The 25,189-nt window shown below is 48.2% G+C and overlaps 1 protein-coding gene across 3 annotated transcripts in view; it reads left to right on the forward strand.

The window, feature by feature from the left end:
• Positions 1–25,189, forward strand: part of LOC144158171 (putative protein kinase C delta type homolog) — a 493,518-nt gene that overhangs the window by 280,338 nt on the left and 187,991 nt on the right. For all 3 annotated transcript variants that reach the window (XM_077688850.1, XM_077688851.1, XM_077688849.1), the window contains exons 9-10: positions 3,212–3,297; positions 9,233–9,362. In XM_077688850.1, coding sequence (XP_077544976.1) covers positions 3,212–3,297; positions 9,233–9,362 — 216 coding nt within the window. The remainder of the gene's footprint in view (positions 1–3,211; positions 3,298–9,232; positions 9,363–25,189) is intronic.

Here is a 25,189-nt window from a genome sequence, read left to right on the forward strand (position 1 = left end):
TTCAATAGTGACGAAACGTTCCCGTAGATGGCGGACGGGTGGTGGAAAGCGGGAAAATTGAACTGACAAAAGCAAACCTACGCCGTTTCATCGTGCGAGGCGCAAGACCTGAGGGGAAGGGCGTGAGAGTTGGGTGGGGCCAGAAGAGAAACGTTTACGTGGCAGGGCGACAGAGCACTATCGCTTTCATCCACTGTTCCAGCAACATGAGCAGATGCTGGCCAATTTTCTTGCCAACAACTATGTACTGAAAGGAAGCAGAACTTCAAGGCGTAAAGCATTGAAATTGTGCTGATTTGCTGTAGCTTTTTTATCCTTACTGCCAGTGTCGAATCACCGTACATTTAACGTAAACCGGTTGAAATGTCCACACTTTCCCGGCCTGTTTTCACGAAGAAAATAAAATTACTTTCCCACAGCTCAAGATTTGTGTGTTGTTTTTATTGCAAGTCAGAAATTTGGCCTGATATACGCTGCTGAAGCAAGTATAAATCAAGGCTCTATATGCCTAAACGATGGTATCCGACACCTATATATGCCTAAATGACAGTTTCCGGTGCCTATTATACCGCCTAAGACCTGGAGTTTTCATGCCTGAAGTTCTGGTCTCTAGTTATTACAATATATTATACAGCATGCGATTAGAATAAACGCAGCACAAATAACTAAACGCAGCTTTACTTCTTGTGTGGGGTTCGACGCTTCTGCGTTTAGCGCTGGTAGTGACACCTTACTTCTTGTAAAAAGGAAGTTCGCGCTATAAATCGGGGAAGCCGTCAGTCCAAATAGACAAACAATTTACACCATCTTCCCGTAGGGGAACCCTGAGTAGTATGGAAAGCAGCCATGGGGCCGATTCAAGTGTCCATTAGTTTTCAGTTCGTCGTTTCCGTTTGCTTGAGGTACGTAGCTACCGTTATATTTACAGTTTGGTTTCCATGGTAACTACCACACTTTTCACTTACCGGAACTGCGAAATGGGAAATTGCGTTCAGCCCATGGCTGTTTCGCATTACTCAGTGTTCCCCTACGGGAAGATGGTGTAATTGTATTGGATGCGACGGGGCTATGTCCCTTCCTTGTCGCTGTTGCGCCGACTACACCCCCACTGCGCATGCTCGGCTTGCTGAACGCCCGGTGGTGTCTTACCCTTTAATGGCTCCTGAAGCGACAGGGTTACCGGTGTCTTCCTGGGCCGGCCCGAGATGAGCCGAGCATGCGTAGTGGGGGTGTGGACGGCGCCACAAGAAAGGAGGGACATAGCCCCGACCATGAGATGCTGTAGCGACAGTGTTGCCGGTGCCTTCCTGGGCCGGCACGAAACGAGCACGCTTCCCCTTAAAGGGCTCCTAGAGTGGCAGTGTTGCCGGTGTCTTCCTGGGCTGGTGGATGGACGGACGACGGTCGACGGACGACGGAGCCAAGAGCAAGAGATGCTTTGCATCTAAAAAGAATTGACTGTCCCCAAATGAGAAGTCTGGTCTTACGTCTTCCTTCTTGCAAGTGCTGGGCTGACCCCATGGCAGTCAGCTACCTTCCTTGCTATTCGGACTAGGGCATCCGTCCAGGGCTCCTGCTAGCGCCGGAAATATTACGTGGCCACCTTTTGTGAGCTCATGGTCAGCCGTCGCAGAAGCGGCGGTTCATACGAATCAAATACACGTCCATACTCTGATGTACTTTTATCACACGCGGAGAACACACAGCGGTATGGCACACAACCTTGAATTTCTTCGAATTGTATTGTAGAGTTCGCTACGCCTCATCATTTATGAGTACACCTATGCCTCAGTTGTGTCATGGCCTGGCAGGAGAAATGAATGTGTCAGAACTACCATGGCCTAAACGAGGCTCCATTTTATGCAATAAAGAAAAACACAGCCAAAGCTCAACGGTATTATTCTGTATTCAGTGTTTTTTGTTTTGTTTTTTTGACGAGAGAAAAATCCCGGGCTATCCCTACTAATGTGAAACCTGGGGAGAGGCGAAGCATGCAGTGTAGAATTGTATTATTGGTGTCTTGGCGTCCTTGTGAAAATAAAGTTATTTTCTTTTTCTTCTTGGCGTTAATTCCAACGAAGATGAAACCATTCGGGGATAGACGTGTACAGCTTTGCTGTAAAAGTCTGTTGTCTTTGAAGCACGGTGCTCTCTAGCGCGAGGTGTCTTCAAGATCCGTGTGTAGCCGGTGTGGGGAGGGCCTATCTGTAGTCCACATTCTAGCCACATGCGAGACACTCGACACACACAACAGAAACACTTCAGAGAACTCTACAGACAGCACATTCCGCTATAGTCATCGTTGTTTTTTGGGTGACGATGCCATGGTTTCTGTGAAACGTGTTTTTCAGTATTTGTAAGAGGTTAAGTTTCTAAACCCCATTTCTTATCATGCATGATCAAAAGTGGCCCTATACAACTGGCCCCAGCCATTACCATTGACTTTTCTTGATTGTACTATTTGTCTGGCTTACACGTTTTAATACCGACTTCTTTTTTCAGTGGTAATCACTTTTGTTTGGCGCTCTTTGCCCTAGCTGGCCTTGCCCCAAAAAACATCCAACTATCATCATCATCATCTCTCCAGCGCGAGGCTTAAACGCATTTGCCGGTGTTTTAGTAGCGTGACTACAAGAGACGACGCTTACGACGACGACCGAAGGCGCCAATAGCCCCAGCCCCTAAGAGGCTTCGCCCCTTGTACAGAGGGCAACACACTTGTCTATAACACAGGTTTCGTACTTACAGCCCTATCTTGCCTCGGCCGAAAAGCATTTCAAGAGAAATATTGTGTCATTCTGAAGTCTGAACCATATATTTTGACCTCAACGTTTTTTGTGACAAGTTTGAGCCCGCAGTTTTGCAAGGTAACTAGTTGAAGTTCAACTCGGTGTTATAGACAAGGGTGTTGCGCACTGTACGTTTTTTTGCATACACTCCTAGATGTGCAAGCCCCACCAAGTGTGACGGCGGGTGGTTGGGTTTCTCGGTGGACGTTTTGCACCTCAAGGAGAGCTTCCATCAACAAATATCCTGCTGCGCATATTTTTGCGGAGCAAAAATACATTCTGCTATTCTGGGTGTCACTTTGTCATATAACCGTGCGTGCACAACAGACGCGCGTTCAAGCACCCCGTGTCCTGTTGACCAGGGCAGAAGCTGTGTTTCCGGACAATTTAACCCCAATGCAGTTTCTCCTCTTTCCTCGCAGCCTGCCAAGTCACCGTGCACAAGCGATGCCACGACAAGTTCCTGGCCAAGTGCCCTGGCTCGGTCAAAGAGTCGCAAGCCACGCTGGTACGCTACTGCAGGGTCGCGCTTTAGTCTGACGTATAGCGTTTTCGGACCGCCGCTCTTCATACTGCGCTGCGCGTCGTAATATGCGCAAAGTAACGCGCCAAATCGCCGCGTTGTCTGCTGACGTGCCTGTCCTCTTTGTCGCTTGCGCAGGGCGCTGCATGAGTTATCGACTAGCACCAACTTGCAGTCTGTCGCGCGAGTGGAAGGAGCCATTATCAACGCTTTAAACCCCGGCAGGTCGTTGAGAAATTGCGTCTTTCTGACCTTGCTTCCTTCCACAATGAGTTCTTTCCTTTTTCGAAGTCTCAGTACCCGTCAGTGCCGCTACCCCTTGTTTTCGGGGGTACAGTGGACGGAGTATGCACAGGCACTGCTTCGCTGCGTACGACTTTGCTCTTGCGGCCAACGGCCAACAACGCACGGTAAAGGAACGGAGCATTTGTTCTAGAAGCTCGCCGTTACCATACCCACGCGGCAACGTTGTTAAAGTCTTTGGGCCTATCTGTAGTACAGAAATGAGCGACGCACAAACGGTTAATGTGCTAAATTATGTCTACTAACCCGAAGTTTCTCGCAAGGCGAAAGTTTTGAAATGCCGCGTGAGTTTTGGGAAAAGAAACAAAAATCTGAACTGCGAATAAGCAAGATCGGCGCTTTCTTGATTTGTGCTCCAGTCAGGCATTTCCACAGCGTGTTTTCTTCGGCGGAAAAAAAGAGGAATGCCCTGGCTCACTAGTTTCTCGGCGACAAGGAACAAAGTAACGGAATTGTCTGTTGAAACCAGCCTATTACTGGGGCATGGGGACCATGGAATGTCAAAGCTGTATTTAAAGCGAATACACTAGCGTGCCTAATGCACCAAAAATAAAACCTAATACTAAAACAAGCGATCCGAAAGATAGTAGAATAAAGAAGAAATTGAGTAGAGCTTTAAATATTTCGCATGACGGCAAAGAAATGTTTGTGGCTCACATAAGGCTCATCATCGTTTTTTCCTACGATACGCGAGAATTGCCCTAACTGGTCAATAATGGTTTGTATAACGTCGTCCGGTTTGTGCTGTCAGCATTACGAAAAAAACAGAAAATACGATGGCGAACACAGAAGCGGCTGCAACTATCACTAGAAACACAGTGGCAGCAAGACTGCTGTACGATACGGAAGAGTTGTCTTGAAGGTAGTTCGGCAGCTTCACTGCTCACAAAGGCTGTTTGAGCATAACGTAATCTAACTTCACCTCACCAAAGCTAGCCTAACGTAAACCACGTCTAAAATTAACCTAAGCCTATCCTAACTGAAAAGAAAATATTCTAAACAGCTTTTTTTTTCAATTTTATTTCACTCAAAACGGCGTGACGACACGGAACTACTTGCAAAAAGACTGCCCCATAAGACGCGGAGGAAGGCAATAAAATCATGTGCTTAGATAAATGAACTTCCGCTAGTGGTGACGACGGCGAATGGTGTGCAAACGTAAGGTGCTTGAAAGTCGTGGAGCGGCTTATTCGCCTTCCAGCGCAATCCGATCGATAAAACACGTAGCGCAGGGTCAAAATTAGGCTTGTTTGGAGAACCCTTGTACACAAACATTTTAACGCTGAGTTTTGTTCAGTTATCAGAACTATTAAAAAAATATTCGTGCATTGTATGGGTGAAATTTGAAATCAAGTACAAATTTTAGCTAGGCAGCTATTCAATTCACTGGAATGTAGTGGGGTAGCACGATATTAATTTTGTCATTGCGATGTTTTTATAATTCGCACATCCATGCCGGCTACAGGTAGCCAAAGAAGTCCAATGGGTTAAAAGAATTGTCATGAAGCTAGAATAACGAAGAAAATTGTGCAGTAATTGTTAGAGTTTTCAAGCAATGCGTAAGCATTCGAACGCGCCTGCTGCGTTTCATAGCGTTACGTTGCTGTGGTCTTCATTTCTGGTTTTTTTTTTTGTATGTTTAAGTCATTCGCGTGAGAGCGCTGGGTCAGACGTGCACGATTTTGCTGTTTCATTGAAACTTTCATTAAGCCACATTACACTGCAAGGCCCATACCATCACCACGGAGAAATACCGCCGTGGGCTCAAGCCTAACTTCAACTACACCGGTTCTTGTGCGTCTAAAGCTCCATTACAAGTTACCTTGTTATTCTGACCTCCTACAGAAATGCGGCATGACCGCTGCTGGAAACTAAGTCTTTGATGTGTGCGAGGTCTGCCTTATAGTCACTACGCCGGCAAGGCGGTTAAGCGATCTCTGTGTTCTACCGGCAAAGAGGATATTGCGCCCCAAGGCACATTGACGCAAGCTTGTTTCTAAATCACTTGGAAGAGGCAACGGAATCCGGCCCAGCTGGTTCCCAAATATAGGTGTAGCGGTAGGTATAACGATAGAATGATATGCATCTATGATAAATGTTCTTGGATCTGAAAATGAATCACCTAAACGCCTTCAAAACCAAGAAATTATTCAAATAAATATTAAGAAGCGGAGAATATGTGTCATCCCTAGCGAAAGCGACGCACCGTCTTCTTTCGAATGGCGGTTTGTTAAAAAAGCAAAATGCGTGATAAATTTAAAGCACACGCGGCCCGCGAAGTTCAAACATAAAATCTTCCCATATCCCGGGTAATAATCTTTTTCTTCGTTGGAACAGTATAGCAGATGAGACGCTACGCGGCGCTGCTCTTCCATGTTTCATTAGGAATACATGAGGCCCGATTTGCCTAAGATCAAGAAAAGGCTCATCTCTTGCAGCAACCGAGCCCGGCGCACCAGCCAAAGTACTTTAGCCCGCCGCTTTAATCTGGAAATGGGCCCAAAATTGATTTGAGAGTTCAGATGCTTTTTCTGCCTCCACCGAAGAAACTGGAACAGTTCCATGCCTTCTTGTGTGTTTGTAATCGTTTCTTGAGCCATCAATCGCGAAAGTGACTTCGCCAAATTTTAACGGAGACATGCTAGAAGAAACGAGTAGAATCACACGTAATATTGATTTTCAGGGTGCTTAATTGTTATCAAAGGAGGCAGGAAATTAATAATGCAGCGTACATGCGTGCCCAATGCAGGTAATGCCTTTTAACGGGGCAGGCAGTCTGGGTGCGGGCATCGCACTTCGAGATGCTCGCCGAGGTAGTGCCTGAGAACAAATTTATATCTATGACAGCTTCCAAAATGGCGCGAAAACTTCGACGAAAGAAGAGACATACACGAGCGGTGTTTCGTCTCTCCACCAAGTTTTGCGCGCTGATTTTAAATAAGTTATGGGAACCAAACTATCCGAACTTCATGTTTTAGGAAGGTAATATAAATTCATGTAAATTGCCTAAGTTTAGGAACGTTTAGTAATATTCCATTCTTGAAAGGAATACATCTGTGAAGGGTTAACCGCGCAAAATATTTTGATGTCAGGAAATGTTCCGCTGATAGAAAAGAGACCACGTGACTACGCATTAACGTTCATGTGCAGTGTTGTCTGCAGAGCACCTGAGCACGTTCGACTTGTTGTTGTAATATTTCGCCATTAAACAAGCAGAAAAGAGCCAATAGCACACAAGAAACGCGTTCGCTTGCATAAAGCGGAGCTCATAAAGTACTCGACGTCCAGTCTTATGCGCGAATGACCCGAAAAAGTGCACGGGTATATCTTTTATGGCCTTCTAGTATGCAATTCAAGGTAAAAATGGGCGTAGTCGTTATTTGGTATTTTCAGAGGAGGAGTTCATAGTATTGTAGCGACCACGTTAAACTAAATAGTTATGGGTGGTAAGGTAAACAATTAAGGGTGTTAAGCTACGAAATTAGGAAAACTGTCTTCTGTTGGCTGACTGGAGGACTGACATGGCTGTTGTGGAGTATTTTTATTCAATATTGTTGCTGACGTTTCACCTATCTGAATAGCTCTGACGATTACTTATGTAAAAATATTTCCGAACAGTAAAAAGCACGCAACCGGGAAATGAAATGAAGAGGTTCTTGCTAGAAACTGTGATGCATCGATAATTTATTCGAAATAATAACGAATATTCGAAAGAAAGCTTCTTATGCAGCCGTAATTCTTCGTATTTAGAGTGTCAGGGTGAAACCTTTGTTGCGGCGGAACAGGACGTTGGGAATAAACAATGGATGCGGAATGTCTGAAGCGGGCGTAAACGAAGTCCATTTCAAATTCTACTGCCCTTTTTCCGGAGTTTTCTACTGGTAGCCCTAGCTCAACTTTCATGCCCGTCTGCAACAAAGCTAGCTTTGAACCGGCCGTCGCTGGCTTTCGGCGATTTAATTTAAACTTTAATGAACAAAGAAAGAACACGAAGTTGTCGCAAACATTAGTGCGATGAATGGCAAAAAATCTGAATGTATGGCAGGGTTCCATGTTTGCACAGGTGCTTTTTTTTTAAAGCGACTCATGTGTAAGAACGACTAGCCACAAAGAACGTTTCGTATAATTCGCCTAACTCTCGGCACACACTGCTCTCCAGCCTTCCATCAGTATATGTCTGTAAGCGCGTGCTGTTGGTGGAAGGGAATCTTAGGGCAACATTCACCAGTAAGTGTTGTATCCACAAAGTTGGCAAAATATTTCATTATAGGCAAAATGGCCTGGTGAACATTTCAATGATACCCGTGAAATAAGCGAAGTCGCGTCACCTTGTCGGCCCGGGCATCTAGACCGCAGTAAAACAGACAAACACGTTTTACGGGTATTGGTTAAAAGCCCATGAAGCAGAACGAACAACCAGGAAAAAGTGTCTTCAAAGGTGTAAAAGTGGCTCTGTTGTGCAAAACAGATGGAGCCGAAGTATAAGTCAGGACTGTGATCGGGTAGGCAGTGTTGCGATGTGATAACATTTTATTTTCGAAATCTTACACCAGACCAAGCAAAGGGACGGGCAGAGAAGTAGCCAGGAGAGCACTAATACCACAAATGTCATTCGATAGAATCCAGACACTGCAACGCAATAACGGCTTGGCTGCTGGCACGACTGATAGTGTAGTTGTGTCGTGTATACGGAACAGGACATTGCTTCCGTTTACAATATCTACAAGAACCGAATTCTGGTAGGAATTTGGGACAGCTCAAAAATACCAGCAGCTCGGTCTCTCCAAAACGAATAGTTTATTTTTTTTAGCAAGATACCTTGTATATCCTCTTGGATTACCTTGAGCACTCCTTATAGAAACAAGCCTTCAGGTTTTTGAGGCCTACAGCGCCACATTGTTTACGGAGGCACCGCAGGGAGTAAATTGCTTGCATCATCATTTCCATCTAGTTTACGCCCTCATTTTCCTTGTTGTATAAATGTCACCTTTCCTTTTATACTTGTCTTGCGGAAGCTATACGTTCCTCTTCTCGCTCAAAAATGGAACGTGGGGTTATATTCGTGTGGTGTGAATGGGCAATGGGACTCGCGGTCACGTGGAATGAGCCACGGGCATGCTCGTGAGCGTGAGACACGTGGGTGCACTGTCCCAACCGTTTTTCAAGGACGTCAACTGATGTATTGCAGTACATCTCTCTGGAAAACAAACTAAACTTCGGACATCGCGAGTGCATCGCGACACCACAGCTGCCTGGGACGTTTTCGCATTCAGAAAGTACATTGCCGCTGTTTGTACATGAAAGTAATGGAGTTGTCTTGAAGGGAGTTCGGGATGTACAAACGGACTATGGGCAAGTCACTTTCGGCTTAGGAAGTGTTTAAGTATTGTCTAGCACAATCCCCATTAACATTTTCTTGCGACGTCAAAATAAAGAATTTCATTTGCAGTGGGTTGCTGTGCTATTTTGCGTATTAGACTTTCACCTAATTGAGCAGTGATTTCATCTGGAATGTTCGGGGCGGTTACCAACTCGCTCTTTTTGATTGTAAGTTTCCCGCGGTCCATGACTAAAAATCTGTCTCCTTTTATTGCTTCCTGTCCCCTCCTCTCCAAAGTATCTGCGCGAGCGCTTCAAGATGGACGTGCCGCATCGCTTCCGGGTGCACAACTACATGAGCCCAACCTTCTGCGACCACTGCGGCTCCCTACTCTACGGCCTGTTTCGACAGGGGCTCAAGTGCCAACGTGAGTAGCGCTTTATTGTCTTGCGTTGTTTGTTGCTGGTGAGAAGTTTCGCAAAAGATGACGTGCCGACGTAAAATGACCAGTGGCTTCACCTGCTCTGCGTCTATAAAAGGGGAAAACAAAACAATAACATAAGCACTTTGCAAAAATAATAAACTTCACCCTAGAATAATTTATAAATTTATTTAAAATCTTTGCTGTCATTGTAAATCTACATTTATGACCCACCAAAGACCACGCTGGCAGTTTGTAATTCCTTTACAGCGCTTGCGAACCAAAACATACGACAGTTTAAATTGTGGTCCCTAGTATATGTATAGTATAGGCATGCATAGCGAAAACTGGGTAGGAAGCGACCTCTGCTGTGGCCGCACCCCACCCGGCAGCTGCTGCGGTAAAGCTGATTCAAAAAGCTTTCGCTTTCATGCTGTTCGTGACTTGCAGTTGTAGGTTTGATCTCTCGAAAGAAACTTCCATTATGGTGTATTTGTCGTTGCGGGTGAATACGGCCGCCTTGACTCATCCAGCTTCGATATCGCTGAATGCGGGCACACATTTGAAACTTAATTTAATTTATTCACATCCGCAATTCTACTGGAGCCCTAATGAAACGAGCATGTTGGTTATAAAACCAGAAGTATTCACTGGAAAATAAAACCACCCTGAATATTTGCCCAGAATTCTGCGAACCCATCCATAGTTCTGTGAATTCTGTTAATTCGGTGAATTCTTAAGTATAATATCATGAAACGAAAGTAAAAAGCCATAGTGAAAAGAACTTTTATATTTAATGCAACAGCGGTTGTAATATATAATTTCTAGTCTCTTCCTCAGCAATCCCGCATACATCCGCCGTGTGTTTCATATAACCACAGCTCTTGCAATACATCAATTTTGGAATGAATTAGGTTGGACCTTCAAAAGCGGAATATTGGGTTTGTAGCTTATCTGAATACACGGGACACGAAATATTTGATACATACGTTGGTGTTAGATTTGAGCGAGTTAGGGCAAAGAGGAAATAAAATTTACCCTGGTAGTTTTTAATTAGCTTTGAGCAACCGGTATTATGTGGCTTTTCCTCATAGGCTTTGAACGAAAATTAGTGGACTGATACTTGCGAGAAATAAATAGAAAGGCACTCCTCGTCACCATTTCTTGCACCTGCAAGTCATTTACTCCTAACAAGCTCTGGAATAAATGAGTACTATAGTTCAGAAGAAATTAATAGTTTAAAATTCAGCTAGGGGAAGCCGTTCTTAACTATAGGAGAACATCGGAGCTTCGGGATCACTGTTGCAGTAATAAAATATATTTGCAACCACGAGAGGATATCAGTAAACGCTATACCTGAGTTTTTGTGTTGGGGAACAGGGTTTTCAGAGCCCCATTTTTGTAACGAGCCGTGTGAAAGTAGTTTACGTTTTTGTTTCGCAAAGTATAAACCGCTCTCGATGGTACTTTATCTCTGCACTACAGTCAAATCTTGGTACAACGAATTGCAAGGGACCGCTAAAAATAGTTCATTATTTTGAATAATCGTTATAGTGAAAAAATTAAAAAACGCACTGTAAAAATTGTGAACGTAACAAAAGCATCCACCTACTTTTACTGGGAACACGTGCACCATCACGTTAGCCTCTAACGCGGGTATGGATGCATGTTATTTGAAGAAATTGGTTATCTTTGCCTGACGTGTGCCACACAACTGTTGCAAGACGAACGATTCGAAGCTGTCCACGTTCTTGTGCCCTGCCTCGGTGGTATCCGTGCACCTGCTAAGAAAGGTGCGCATTTTTGCTACGCAGTGCAAAACATCAGCGTTAGACTCGGCTTCTTTGCCTTGGTTGTGGGCCCTGTCTCAGCGTCGTCGTCGTCGCTCTAGGCGTCCTCGTCGCAAGTTCCGCCATCGCGACGAACGGTGTTGACGATGTCTTCAGTCGTCAGTTCAGCAGACGTGCATGCTTCATCGTCGCACTGCACGTGTTGACTGCACATGGTGACTGCACATGGTGACTGCACGTGGTGACTGCAAAGGTGACTGCAGCGTCCAGGGCGAGCTTTTCTGTGACTTCATCCCAAGCATCTCATTCTTCACTGTATGGCGCCTTGTGTTGGGCTTCGGGTGGCGTCTCAAGTAGGCCGGCCTTCCTTCAGCAGTTCTCGATGGTGGTTCAAAATTGTTGCAACCATTGATGGTGCCATCCCCCACTCCTTCAAGATATCGATTTGTTTCTTCCCAGCGTCCACTTGACGAAGAATGTCCACTCTTTCTTGCAAAGAAAACTGCCTCCGTTTCTTTTTCGTGCTGCTTCCAGAGCTAATCGCGCACGTAGAAAAAAATTCCCCGCATTTCCCCGAGGGGAAGAATGTGAAAGTGCGAATGCACGAGTTGAATTTGCGCGGTTCGGTAATGTTCGCGAAAGAGAGATCACACACACACACACAACTACAAAGAAAGAAAGATGCATTTATTCACAGACACCTATTTGTGTTGTCGTTGTACTTGATTGCTAGAGCGGATCTCAGCTTTGAAATTTCGTGTCAGTACTCCTTTAAGCGGGTGCATTAGCCCTTCTCACGCCCGATTCCTGGCCGATCCCCCACGTGGGTATGTGCTATGTCAGCAGGAACAACAACAAGAATGAGCCATGGGGACGCGGCCAGGCAGCGCGCGCCCATCTCCCCCCGTTGCTAGGGAAGACGAGGAGCGCGCGCACCCGCAGCTGTTGCTATGCGGACTACGGCGGCGGACGATTCAGGCTCGCTTAAGAAGTGCATTCGCACTTAAAAAAACAGCCGTATGACTAGCGTGCCGACGTAGCTGCGCAGCTGGACAACGGAGCAAAGGCGGCGACAGAGGCCAGCATGGGGGCTCATTTAGTATGCTAATGATGATAGTTGTACATGCACACCATCAGTCATCGTTCACACCAACACGAGTAATTTCGTACCCTCGGAATTCGTTATTTTGAAGTGTTGTTTTATATGAGGATGATAAAATTCGATACGTCATTCTGAAGTAATCGGTGTTCTGAAATACGTAGTAGTGAAGTATTTTAGAAATTAGTGGGGTTTTGGTAGGGTGTTCTCAAAATGCTAGTTAATCTGAAAAAATTGTAATCTGAGGTTCGCAGTAACGGGATTTGACTGTATTTCGTATTTGCAAATGAACTGCTGTTTAATCCCGTTCGGTCACTACCACCTTTGATTTTGTAAATGGAGGTAATCGTGCGACAAAATGTATCTGCTGACGCCTAGAAAAACTCCTGAGGTTATTTATGTCTCTGAACTCAACGTGAAATGAAGGGCCCTATAATGTTTATTGGCGAAGCTTCACGAGTACGCAGCGATTTGTATCGGAGTACGTCAATAAACTGGGGGAAGTCTGATACGTACTACGTAATCCGATCTAATTCGATCTTCAATCGAATTTAAATGTCAATGCCTAATAATGACTTCGGTTCGTGTCGTCCGAGTTATACGCGCGCGGGTGTTAGAGACATTTACTGCGTCCACGATCAAAAATTACTTTGCAGGCGAAACTGTAATCGCTTGGGAGTCCCAATAGAGTCGCGCCATCGCGCCCGGCGACGGCGCGTACGAGCCCGCCCTCTCTCGGGAGACGGGAGAGGCAAAATGCGCGCGGTGGGCTTCACAAAGAAGTTCGCCGGTTCGAGGATATTCGGCGGTGATTTGCCACCTCAATGCTTGCTTCGTGGAAGTGACAGCGCGTGCGGGCGGCGCGACGAAGTCACCAGAGAGTGGGCAGGAAATTCAGTTTAATGCGTAGCATTCTTTTCCGATTACCCCCGCAGCCTGGAGTGTGTAACGCCCCGCATTTTCACAAAAATGCAGGTTTCGCAAAAGTTCCACGTGTAATCATCATAATAACGTAAATAGAGATAATCAGTTCAACTAACTTTTTTAAAACTAAATATTAAGAAAAATATAAAATAATTGCTGCAAATGGTGAACCATGTGACGTCCTGCATTTCCACAACAATGCAGATTTCGCGAAAGTTTTAAATGTAATCGTTAGAATAACCAAAATGCAAATAATTGGTCGGAATAAATCTTAAAAAAATAAAACATAGGGAAAATATTAGAAATTTCGGAAAATTGCAAAACGTGTAACGCATGGCATTTTCACAATATTGAAGAAAAGTTCCACCTGCAATCGTTATATAGCGTAATTGGACATAATTGATCGGGCAGAATTTAGACAAATAATTTGGCTGGAAAAAACGTACTCAACACAGGCGGCATGAGAATGCTACGCGTTAGTGTGTAATCGGACAGGACTTTGTGCAGAATTTCTGCAGAATTTTTTTCGTCGAGCGCGTTGGATATCGTTTACATGTTCTTCAACGAAAACTCTATTTCCTCCTCACCCGACAACGACTTATTGCGCCGCCTGAGCGCGCTGTCGCGGCACAGGAGATTGCTCTCCTCAAATGCATCTTTTTTCGTTACTACGTCCTGCCTATCAATTAAAGACGTATAAATTGCGTGAACACCAAGGCAGCTCTCCGCTAGTAATCTAACAATGGTGATTCGTTAAGCCTCTCAGGCTTGCCATCCAGAAGAGAAGTAACACGATATAGAGAGAAAGTAATGAAGCTATTAATGGCAGGACAGGTACCACTGGACACGTGTCGTCCAAGTCGGCATGAAGAAGGTGGCGCTGTTGTAAGCACCGCCTCGTGACTGTACCCAAAGGGAGCGGGCGACCTTCCACGCGACACTCGTTTCCAGAACGAAAGCAGTGTGGGGTATACAGCGATGGATTCTAAACCGCCTACATGAGCAGCAGTTTTGAACCGCTGTGAAACGACAAGCGCCTGTTAAACGGCTATGCGACTATGCAAAGGAACGGGAAAGGCTTTTCGCAAAGCAGGGAGCCAAATCAGCAGCCAAGGCTGCGCCAAGGAACATGGAATCGCCCAACACGAAGAAAATCGAGAGCGCAGCAGCAAAGTCGGCGGGCAGGAAGAACCAGGAGGTGCGCCAGCGAACAAGCCAAAGCTACTGCGATGTACTAGGACGCGTCGGCCGCCACGGTAGCTTTGAAACATCTGCCCGCCTCCCCATGTCCGGCGCGCAAGCAGTGCCGCATTCAAGGCGAACGAAAGCCGCCACAACGTCATCCCCTTTCCAGGATGGCGGCGCACAGAATACCGCAATACTCGTGCAGGATCCCTCTATAATCATGAGTCCTCAAGTTTGCTGGAATTTTGTCCGTGCAAACAATGATTGCTAAACTGTATGATAGCCAACTTTCTGTTCCTACCCGCTTCTATCGAATAAATGCACGGAAAACCAATCGACTCATTTCAAATATTAGGAAATTTTGGCTCAATTTGACGCGAAATGTGACAACAATCTCATAAAACATAGGCATAAATAAAAAAAGATATAGATTCCCGTTTCTTTAGTTCTTGCCAACGAAGTTCTGCGGAGTTTGGTTAATACGTCGATTGGGCGGGGTAGCGATTCTAATCGGAGATTCTACGCCCCTTTTAGTACTGCTGCAGGCTTAGCATCCGCTGGTCCAGCATGCTTTGGTGTTTCGCTGCACTGGACTGCTCCAACGTCTCAAGTTATGACGTCACCAAAAAAGTGCATGAAGTCATATTTGCAGCTAATATTTTACCTTGTATGCGGTCACAGCTGACGGCACTAAAGCTAAACAAGCATAACCGTGGTCCCATCAACTTTAAATTACCTTGAAACGCCTGTGAATGCACGTAAGCGGCCTGCTGCCTGCTCCATGCAACCAGCTTACTTCGTGCACGGACACTGCCAGATCGGCTCTGCGCACACCGACAGAAACATGACCGTTACGTCAACCTTTCTCTCATCGCGCATTTGTCACCTTGCTCTAATATTGTCCCCCAAAATCTGATTTCGACACTGCTCGGGACGGGCCTCGCGAAGCATACCGCGTGTCGTAAGAGAAGAGGTTGGGCCGCAGCGTGCGTCTGGCGCAGTTTTGAGTCGCTGCGTCTTTCTGCCGACACTGCTGTTCTTGGCAGGTCCTGCAGAAGTCACATCAGCGTTGCCGGAAATTCAAAATACACCCTTCCTGAATATAAATTCAATTTCTCCGATTCTGCGATTCCATAATGCCAAACAGAGAGTTTGTATTCGCCGCGTAGAAGCGAACAACCTTGAAATCGAATTCTCATAACGGCAAGTGTAGTCGGCCCTCTGAATTTGTTTCTCTATTTTGGATGTTGTTGGAGTCACTGAAAAGGTCGGGGTAGGATTCCTGTCAGCTTCGATTAAAAGAAATAGAAAGAGATTCCGGGCCATCACCACTAACCTGAAACCTGGGGAGGGGCGAAGCATGGAGTGTATAAGTGTATTGTTGGTGCCTCTGCGTTTTTCCCAATGTAGATGAAATTGTTGGGGGGCACAGGTATACAGCCTTGCTGTACAAGTATGCTGTCCGTTACGCACGAAGCGCTGTACCGCGAGGCGTAAACGAGCGTCCGGTGTTGTTTTAGTACGCGTTACGAAGCGCTCCAGCGCGAGGTGTAAACGAGTTTCCCAGTGTGATAGTACCGTTACTACATCCCAGCCCCTACGGGCTTCCCCGTGGAACTGCCAAGTGTAATTATGATGTTTGAAAATGTTCTCAGTGCGCGCTCCTGACTAGTAGCCTCTTCGGCGATCCTGGGCTGGGAGAGCTATGCAAAGCGCTAGATAACGTATACAGACCTTCAATTCAAACTCCTGCGCGTGACGATTCGCATACGCATAAGCTCATTCAAGTCGTACTCAAAGGGAGCCTGCAACACTTACCGCCGACTACTCGGAATGTATTTTGGGGTAAAGTCTATTGTCCCAGCAATCTCCTCCCGCAAGAATTATGAAAACCCATTCAGTATCACCGAAATTACGCGCGATAAAAAATCGCGCATAAATGTTCACTCTAAACATAACCGCGCACAACGCGACTAAAGCTGCGCGCTCTCTCCCGGAGAGAAGTGCGGCGCGCGGCGTTCTGTTCGGCGGCCTTCGATATGTCACAGGCCGGGAAGTTTCGTCCTTTTCCCCGTAACGTGGACTGGTATATTTCCGGTCTGGTGCCACAAAAAAGCAGGCATTGTGGCCTGCTCGCAAGCAAGCGCTCGGGCTGGTAGGGCGCTTTTGGAGCAATAAACGTTTGTTGTCGAGTGGGCTCGTTGAAAGTGGAATATTTAGTTCGTCACTCAAACTCCGTGCGCACTCAAAACAAAAGAAACACCAAAAGCATGCGGACAGGTTCAGACATAGAAGAGGTTCATACACAGCGCCGACGACGGCTGATCGTCATAGGAAATGCTAGAATTTAACCGCGAAGTTGACCAGCGACAGCCAATAGGACAGGCAGGACAGCCATGGCCCGATTTACGTCGCAGAGGCCATGCCAGGGGTGCATAATGAGGAGAATTGAAGAGAGCGCGGTTGGTTTTGCCACGTTTTTCCCAGCGATTTGCGCGCTTACCGCTTCACGTGCACGTGTAATATTTGGGTCGGGTGTTCCTGGAAGCCGAATCTAAACGTCGCGCAGGATTACTTGCACTGCACGAAGAGTGTTGCAGGGTCCCTTTAAGGGATGTAGAGCCAGTAAAATTCTTGCTTAAAACATTCGTAATTTGAGCCTTATCCAGCCTCGCCCGAGGCGGATTTGAAGAGAACTACTGTTGCTTTCTGAAGTCATAGCCAACACCCCTTGTCTCTAACAGGTTTGTAAAGAGTATACTTCGGCAGTTTTCAGATATCACTAGTAGGAGTTGAAATCGCTGTTATTGAAAACGCTGCAAGCGTTCAAGCGACTACATATAACATGCATTGCGGGAATTCGTCTGATTCTAGAAGGCAAGGACGCCAACGTGTTAGCCACCGCTTCCTTCGTATATATAGAAGAGAAGAGACATTACCTACGCACTTTTTTCACATTTTTTGCTTCAAGATTGCGTTCTGAATAAATGTTTATTTTTCTTTTTAGGTTCTTTACTGGCGTTTAAAAAAAGTTATTGTTCTTTAAAAGAATAGCATCCCGTATATACTTAAGGTTATTCTGATAAAACGTTTTTTTATTGCACGAATCACTGTGGTGAAGAGAGACTGAAGCCTGTTGTCATTACTGGTGAAATATGTGAAAATGAATCCCACGATGGGTCGGCCATGTCCTGAGCTCGCGGATATGGTAAACAAACTTCATTCCCCTAGGAAAACTTCGCATTTCTTTGGTAAGCAAACGCGTTCACAAGACACACACAGCTCGAGCCCCCGGCTCGGCTGCAGCGGCCGCGTTCGGGCAGTCAATGAAGTCACGTCGGTTTCACTGCCCGTGAGAGCAACGTGCAAGCAAAGCGACGCCTTTAAAAACATCGGAGCAATCGTGCACAGAAAATTCGAAGCGTGGAGGCCCCACGTGCCGCTTCCATCGCGAGCGGAATACGCAAGCGTGTGAGCGCATGGGGATTCATACTATGAGTATGTCCCAGCACGCCACATAGTAGGGACAGTAGGGCAATACGGCCGCGTGTCACATGGTAGTGCTATCGGCGAAAGCGCTATGAGCGCGAAGAGGAGTACATTTCTGATAAAAATGGAGTGCTGCTTGATATATTTCCCGTAACACCAGTGTACGCGGGTAAAAACACTGCTTATGCGCAGCGTACACCAGGTATTGTGGGTTGCATACGAAAATATTATGGTACCGCTTCCGTTTAAGCTCCGCTTTTTTCCAAGGGCGGCGGATCACTTATCGCTTGTGGCCTGAATTTCCAATGAGACGAAAGATCCAACGAGCTAAAGGTCCAATTCGTCACGTTATCGGCGAGGCGGAATGTCCAATGAGACGAAAGGTCCAACGGAGCCTGAATGTCGAACAAGGCGTAAAATCCAACGAGACGAACGGTCCAATCGACCCTGAATGTCCAATGAGACGAAAGATCCACCGAGTCTGAAGGTCCAATCGTGCCTGAATGTCGAACGAGACGAAAGATCCCCCGAGTCTGAATGCCTCACTGTTTTATTCCAGACACGCATTTTTGTGAAGATTGAGCCGATAGCGATAGGTTCAAGTGTGGTGTGCCAACTGTTACACAACGTTAATAAAATGAGCGTTGTGACAGTGCAGGTAGTCGTGTTACGGCCGCTTGTGGTCGTGTACAGGCCTCACTTTTGCGTCAATGTAAAGCATTGCACATGAACGTGCCGTACAGGATGGCTTTCGTAAACCTCCTCAAAATCGTTCCACCACAAAACAAACAAGAAAGTGTGATTGTCAGTATGAAAATCTATAAGACTACTCTGTTCGCCGCAAAAAATACCATAGTATGATTAATGGCGTGTGAAGGCTGGCCCGGAAATCACCAAATTTCGCAAATTACTCTTAAGCTAAAAAACCAACTCCTGCTCAATTGATTCTTTTAGCAACGTATGGGATATATCTTCTCGAGTTAGCTTGAGCACTCCTTAATGGTTTACTAGAATTAACGTTTACACAAAATCACATGAACCGCTATGAGAATAAATAATTGCATTCGAGCCGCATCGGGGCTGGCGCTCTCTGTTGTTCGCTCCTTCGTTTCAAGTATAGTTTTTTTTTTGCGATAGTATGCCCTTTGGCATAAAGTCTTAGAGGTACAAGTTGGCACCCGTTTCCCGGAGGAAATCCAGAAGACAGCGGTGGTGGGGCCCCCCACAGCCATCGTTGCAGATCAGGAGGTCTCCCAGGATGCAGGCCTGTGCCGCGAAGGTGTCTGGATCTCGCTGCACTCAGGGAAGGGCACGTCCATAGTAGGTGGTTGGTGTCGGCGTCTTCGGCAGGAACCGTACAGAAGGGGCAGGTGTTGGTAAACGGGGCATGGTATCGTGGTGGCCACGCCCGGGTTACCGCAGGAGATAAGGCCACCCCAACTCGAAGTCTACGCAGCAGGACCTCCTCCCAGCGAGCGAGCCCACTGGGAAGGTCTGTTCCACACGGTGGGATGAGAGCGCGTGTGGCGCGACGCAGATGTTCCTTTAGTTGGACAAATTGTTCATGTGGGTCCGTTGTCAGCAAGGGCAGCGGTCGTGGAACCGTGGAGAGGTGACAGGAAGTATCCGTCGCAATATGCGCGGTGATAGTATTACGCCGGATCCACGACAGTCGGAGAGGGCAGGGGTACGTGTCCAGCAGTTTATGAATCTCCCTTGAAACGGACGAGCTGGAGAATACACGGCGCAAATCCCGTATGGGCGCCGTTGAGTCCGTGTACATTTGTACGGTAAAACTTCCAGGGGCTTGAAGTGCTGGTAGTAGCGCTTGCAGTCCGTCCCGGATGGCTGTAAGCTCCGCCAGCATAGAAGGACATGTGCGAAGTGATTCATAAGCGCAGTTCTGGTTCGCTTCTGAATGAGAGGGACATTGGATCGCCGTAGTTAAAACGCCGTCTTGGGCCCCAGCGTCCACAAATGCCTCTACAACCTGGGGCTGGTTCGCAGCCGCTCGTAATGGTGCGCCCGCGGTCTGCGCGTCTGCGTTCCCGGTCGACCGACTGTGGAGTCTAGTTAGCGGCCTGTTGTCGGTCACTTGATGGTATAGCCAGGGCGGCCTAGTTACAGGGTGGGCTGGAAAGGCGGGTAGATTACGGCCCTTGTGAATTGCCAACGCCGGTGCCTCCGCAACAAAATTAAGTTTGTGCTGGCGGGCGGAGCGGCGCTGATGTACTAGCTCATCCAGGGTGTTCAGTCGAGCTTCTGCCTGAAGAGATGGTATGGGCGTTATTTGAGGGAGGCACGTGATTGTCCGCATTTCAGCTCTATTAATTGATTCAAGTCGGGCCCACTCCGCTTGGGTCATATGCTGGTATTGAGCCTGATAAATAAGTCGAGGCTGAAGTATTGTCCGCACCAAGAGTCGGGCTATTTTGAAGCAGGATCCCCCAGCCTTTTGTGACATGCGTCGGATGAGGTGTAGCATTTGACCTGCTTGTTGGCGGGCAGATCGAAGCCACGAGGCAGCTGACCCTGACGACGAAATTTCCAATCCCAGCACGCGAAGAGAGGTAGCAGTGCGCACAGGCTGGCCGGATAGTTGTAGCGCGATCGGGGATATCTCCAATCTACGACGGCCCCAAGCATTGGCCACGGACAGAAGGGCTGTCTTCTCGACTGAAAGCGAGAGACCAGGGTATTCACACCACTTCTGTGTGTCGGTTAAAGCGGCTTGTTGAGACAGGTCTGGGTGGACAGTCCATACTGTAATATCGTCCGCGTACACCAAAAGGTGTATGTCTGGCATGGAGCCAAGATGCCAGGCAAGCGGCAGCATAACTACGTTAAATAGGAAGGGTGAAATCACCGATCCCTGAGGCACTCCACGGACGGGCATAAAATGGCCATAACTAGCTCCACCAATCCGTACTGAAAATGATCTTTTAGTCAAGAAGGTCCGGATAAAAGATCGGACCTTTTCCGGCACAAGTAAGCTTTGGAGAACTCCCAGGATAGCACTGTGGCTGACGTTGTCATATGCCTTGTGAATATCCATGGCAAGCAACGTCCGCACTTTGCGGGATCGGCCGCCCAGTAGCACCATTGATGATAAATGCTCAAGTCCATCCTCTGTCCCCAGACGAGGTCTGAACCCAATCTGTGCCGGGTGGTACCACCGGTAAGTGTCCATCCACCACTGAAGTCGCGTAGCCAGCATTCGCTCCAACAGTTTCCACAAGGTGCACATTAATGCGATTGGGCGCAAATTGGGGAGATGCTCGGGTGGTTTGCCTGGCTTCGGTATAGCGACGATATCTGTCCGGAGCCATGACTCTGGTATTCGGCCCGAGAGCTACATCTAATTGATGGAATCGAGGAGACGGCTCAGGGCCGGATTGTCAAGGTTCTTATAAACCTCGTACGTAACGCCGTCTGGGCCGGGAGATGACCGAAGTTTCGCCTGGTCTATCGCAGCCAGGAACTCTGCCATGGTGAAAGCCGATTGCATTCCACGGACCGCGGCATCAGAAGTAGAGGCTCTGACGTGGCGCGGTAGAGGAAACGGGCACGGGTTGCTAGCCGGGATGATGTCAAATGCAGGGTACAAGGCGCGAACCACATCGAAGGCAAACTGGTCCGGGTTCTTGCCTGATGCCAGGCATGCACTGGCTGCTGCATCCGGGGTGTGGTCGCCTGATTCCATTGCCCGAAAAGTGCGCCAAATAGATTATGTGGTGGACGAAGGGCCGAGCGACTCACACCAGCTAAGCCATCGTTGCCGCGAAAGTCGTTCCTCGTGTCGTCTGGCCGCAGCGGTCAACCATTGCAAATGCATTCCAGCCGGCGCACACGAGGGATCCCGCGAGGCAGCCACTTCAGCCTGTTTGCGCTGGGCCCACAGCTGCAAAAGTCGGAGGTCAGGCTTTGGCCGGGACTCCTCTACCCACGTCCTCCGACTGGCACTGCTCAGAGCCTCTTTAATCACAGTGGTGGGGTCGGTACTGGGGGCCGTCATGGTTGCGTTGATGTTGCACCGGAACTCATCCCAGTTCACTATAGTGTAGCTCCGCCGAAGCCGACGCGTCGAGTTCGGGGCAATGCCAAGCCTGATAGGGTGATGATCACTGCCCCAGCAGTCGGCCTCTCGCTGCCAAGATACCACTGCACTACCAAGCCACCAGGTTAAGTCGGGTGAGTAGGGCGGCATCCGGGGATGAGTGCATCGACGCGTAGGACATGATATATCATTTAGAAGTGCGAAGTGGGCATCGTTGAAATGTTCAAGTAACGTACATCCGCGTTCACGTGAGGTAGGGTATCCCCAATTGCAATGGGGCGCATTGAACTCACCCGTTACAAGTATGGGACAGCCAGCGTTCGAACGGCGCAGAGATGTTAGCCAGCCCAATCGCAGCCGGGGTTCACGTCCGCTGTGTGGCCGCACATAGCACGACACAAGAATTATTGCACACCTGGGCAGTTGCACCTTTACCGCAACCACTTCCTGCCAAGCCATACACCATGCTTCTAATGGAATTGGAGTTTGTGCATACGCCGTGTGCACATAAATTGCGGCTTTGCCTGGTGGAGACGTGGTGGAGCCACAGCGCCCAACAGGTATGGAAGGCGTAGCATAGGCTCTAAAATTGGGGAGGCGAGGTAACCCGTTCGCCTCTTGGAGCAGGAACGCCCAAGCTCGAAGTTTGCCTAGGCGGAGACGTTCACGAAGCTCACCCATCTTCGTTGTGAGCCCCCGGCAGTTCCACTGTACTACATATTGTGGGTCAGGCATAGTAATGAGAGGTCTAGCGAAGTTGGGCTGCTAACACAGACACCAAATTCTGTAGCTGCTGCACCACAAACTGAAGGAGCTCTTGCTGGGTGCGGATGGAAGGGACTGGCTTTTGCTGGTGCAGGCTCGGTTGTGAGAGACCGGGCTGACTCGATTGGCTTGGTTGTTCTGGCGGCTGACGCTGCGACCGACGAATTAGCCGAGCACGGCGCTGGCTGAGCTTGGTGACCTCAGCTTGCAGCACAGCCAACTGTTGGTCCACCTTTACTAGCTCGTCTGTAACCGGAGATGCATTTCCAGTGAACTTGTGCTTATTCTGTCGGCGTGAGGAGCGACGGAGCACATCGCGGTACGAGCGCTGCATGTACTCTGCCGGCTCTGCAGCGACTTCCTCCATAGCGTCTTCGTCATCCTCCGCCAAACACTCGAAGCGATTGGACGTATGGATTGCCTTGGGCTCAGACCGGCGTCACCACGCTCGTCGTTTAGCAAGTGCAGCTTTGCATTTCGTAGGACATTTCTTGTCCGTAATGTCATGGTCATCGCTACGACACAGACCGCATCGAAACGTGACCTTTGGCGGCGTGGCCGACGGGTTAGCTGGCGGTTCCGATTCAGAAGTAGCGAGTGGTTCTGGGGCAGAGGATGGGCACGAAGTGCTCATGTGCCCCTGACGATACCATCGGTAACAGTGCACCACTCTGGCCTTGAACAGGCGGGGCCGAAGTACGCAGCCATTGTACAAAAGTCGTTCTGGTGGCTCTAGTGGGCCACGCAGAGTAACCAGGCACGTACGGCCAGAGCCCATGTAGCGGGCAAGAAGCACCTGGTGAGTGGCACACCGGAGGCTGGCACGAAGGACTTCGGGATCCTCGCCGGGAGCTACCCCAGAAACGACATATCACCGGATATCACTTCCCGACAGCAGGTACACTTGTACAGTAAGCTGCTTTTCAGCCGCGAGTGGAATACCGTGTAGGGAGCATAGCCGCTGGACAGCCTCTAGAGACGGCACCCACACAGATATAGTGTTGGTGCGACTGTGGTAGACGTAGCCAGTAAATCCAGAGGTTTCCAGGCAGCTGTCGAGAGTCTGTTGAAGTACCTTCGTTGGAAGAGACAGGATGTTGAAGCGCTCTCGAGGTTTGATGGCGACCTTGTACGTGGAGGAGCTGGCCGTCGCTGTAAAGCCCTGGGAAGCGGCGGTCGCTGCACGGGGTGGAGCGGCTGCCGGTGGTGAACTGCGCTCATCCGACCACTGAAGTGGCTTGTTTGTGTCCGAGGAACACGCCCGCTTGGCCGCAGGTGAAGTTGAGTGTTCAGTAGTCACTTGGGGTGTCCCCTGGTCAGACGGACGCTTAGATAAACTGGAGGGTTCAGCCGGAGGTAGCGGGAACGGTGGCGTTACCTCCATTGGTGGGAAATCCTCTAGCGTCGGGTGCGTAGTCACTTCTGCAGCAGCAAGGGTGACCGCCAGTTGCGCTGACATGTGGGACATACCTGAGCGGTGTCGTTCCCGCCAATTGGACTGCGATTGAGGTGCTAGGCCTAGCGGCCGGTGAGCGGGATCCGAAGCAGAGGACGTCCCCGAGGGGTCATCCTCTTGCTTGCCGACTGTCCGTGGAGGGGCCAGAGACGTTGCAGCGTGGATCAAAAGGCACAAGATGGGATAAACCAGCTGGTAATTACGAATTCAGGCGAACCCAACGAGCATGGAAGAACGCAAAGAGACCGCTCCTTCTTCGTCGTCGGCGTCCCCATTTCAAGTATAGTTCATTTCTGGGGAGTATCGGAACTGACCAACCGGGTGACGGACTAACCTCTCGTCCACTAACTTTTAGTCCCTACAGGGCGTAATGATTGGGGCAAAGTCAACAATTCCCCCACAAGAAGAACTTTTAGTCCTTTTTGCCTGAGCATGCATGCAGTCTTTTTAGGCCGGCTATGCGGAACTAACGTTTTCAGAAGGTTGAAATTTTGAGTGCAGCAGGCCTTTTAGTCTACTCGGAGTCACCATCCCACAGGATGGGTCAGGCTCCTATGCAATACTACAAATGCAACGCACCATGACTCAGCTAACCAAATTCATTCACCGCATCAAGCGCAAACGCGCCGGAATGAAGGAACCAGACGTCATCTTACTTAAGCTTTTTTTCATAAGGCCTTTTATGTAAGGCATACCTTACCTGTCTCTCAAGCCAGCCGAACGGCGAACATTCTGTGCTTGTGACATGACGCCATGATATCATTCACTGCAGGTGAACAGGATATGCCTCTATGTACGCTGTGAATGATCCCATGACGCCATGTCACAAGCACTGACATGCACGCACAGAATAATAATAGAAGTAAAACAAGGAAAAAGCAACAAACATGAACAAAGAATCGTAAGATTTATTTCGGAAAGCGGGGTAACCAGGCACGGCAGGCGACAACTGATCTGAAACCAGATGACTGGTATCGACAACAATGAACCGCAGGAATACAGTATTATGATGTGTACAAGCTGCTATGTAATGATATGTGGCCATCATCCTAAGCTATCGACAAAAGA

Source organism: Haemaphysalis longicornis, unplaced genomic scaffold (genome assembly GCF_048455015.1).
Source record: "Haemaphysalis longicornis isolate Haplotype H1 unplaced genomic scaffold, Haemaphysalis longicornis Haplotype H1 scaffold_10, whole genome shotgun sequence".
Classification (NCBI taxonomy): Eukaryota; Metazoa; Arthropoda; class Arachnida; order Ixodida; family Ixodidae; genus Haemaphysalis; species Haemaphysalis longicornis.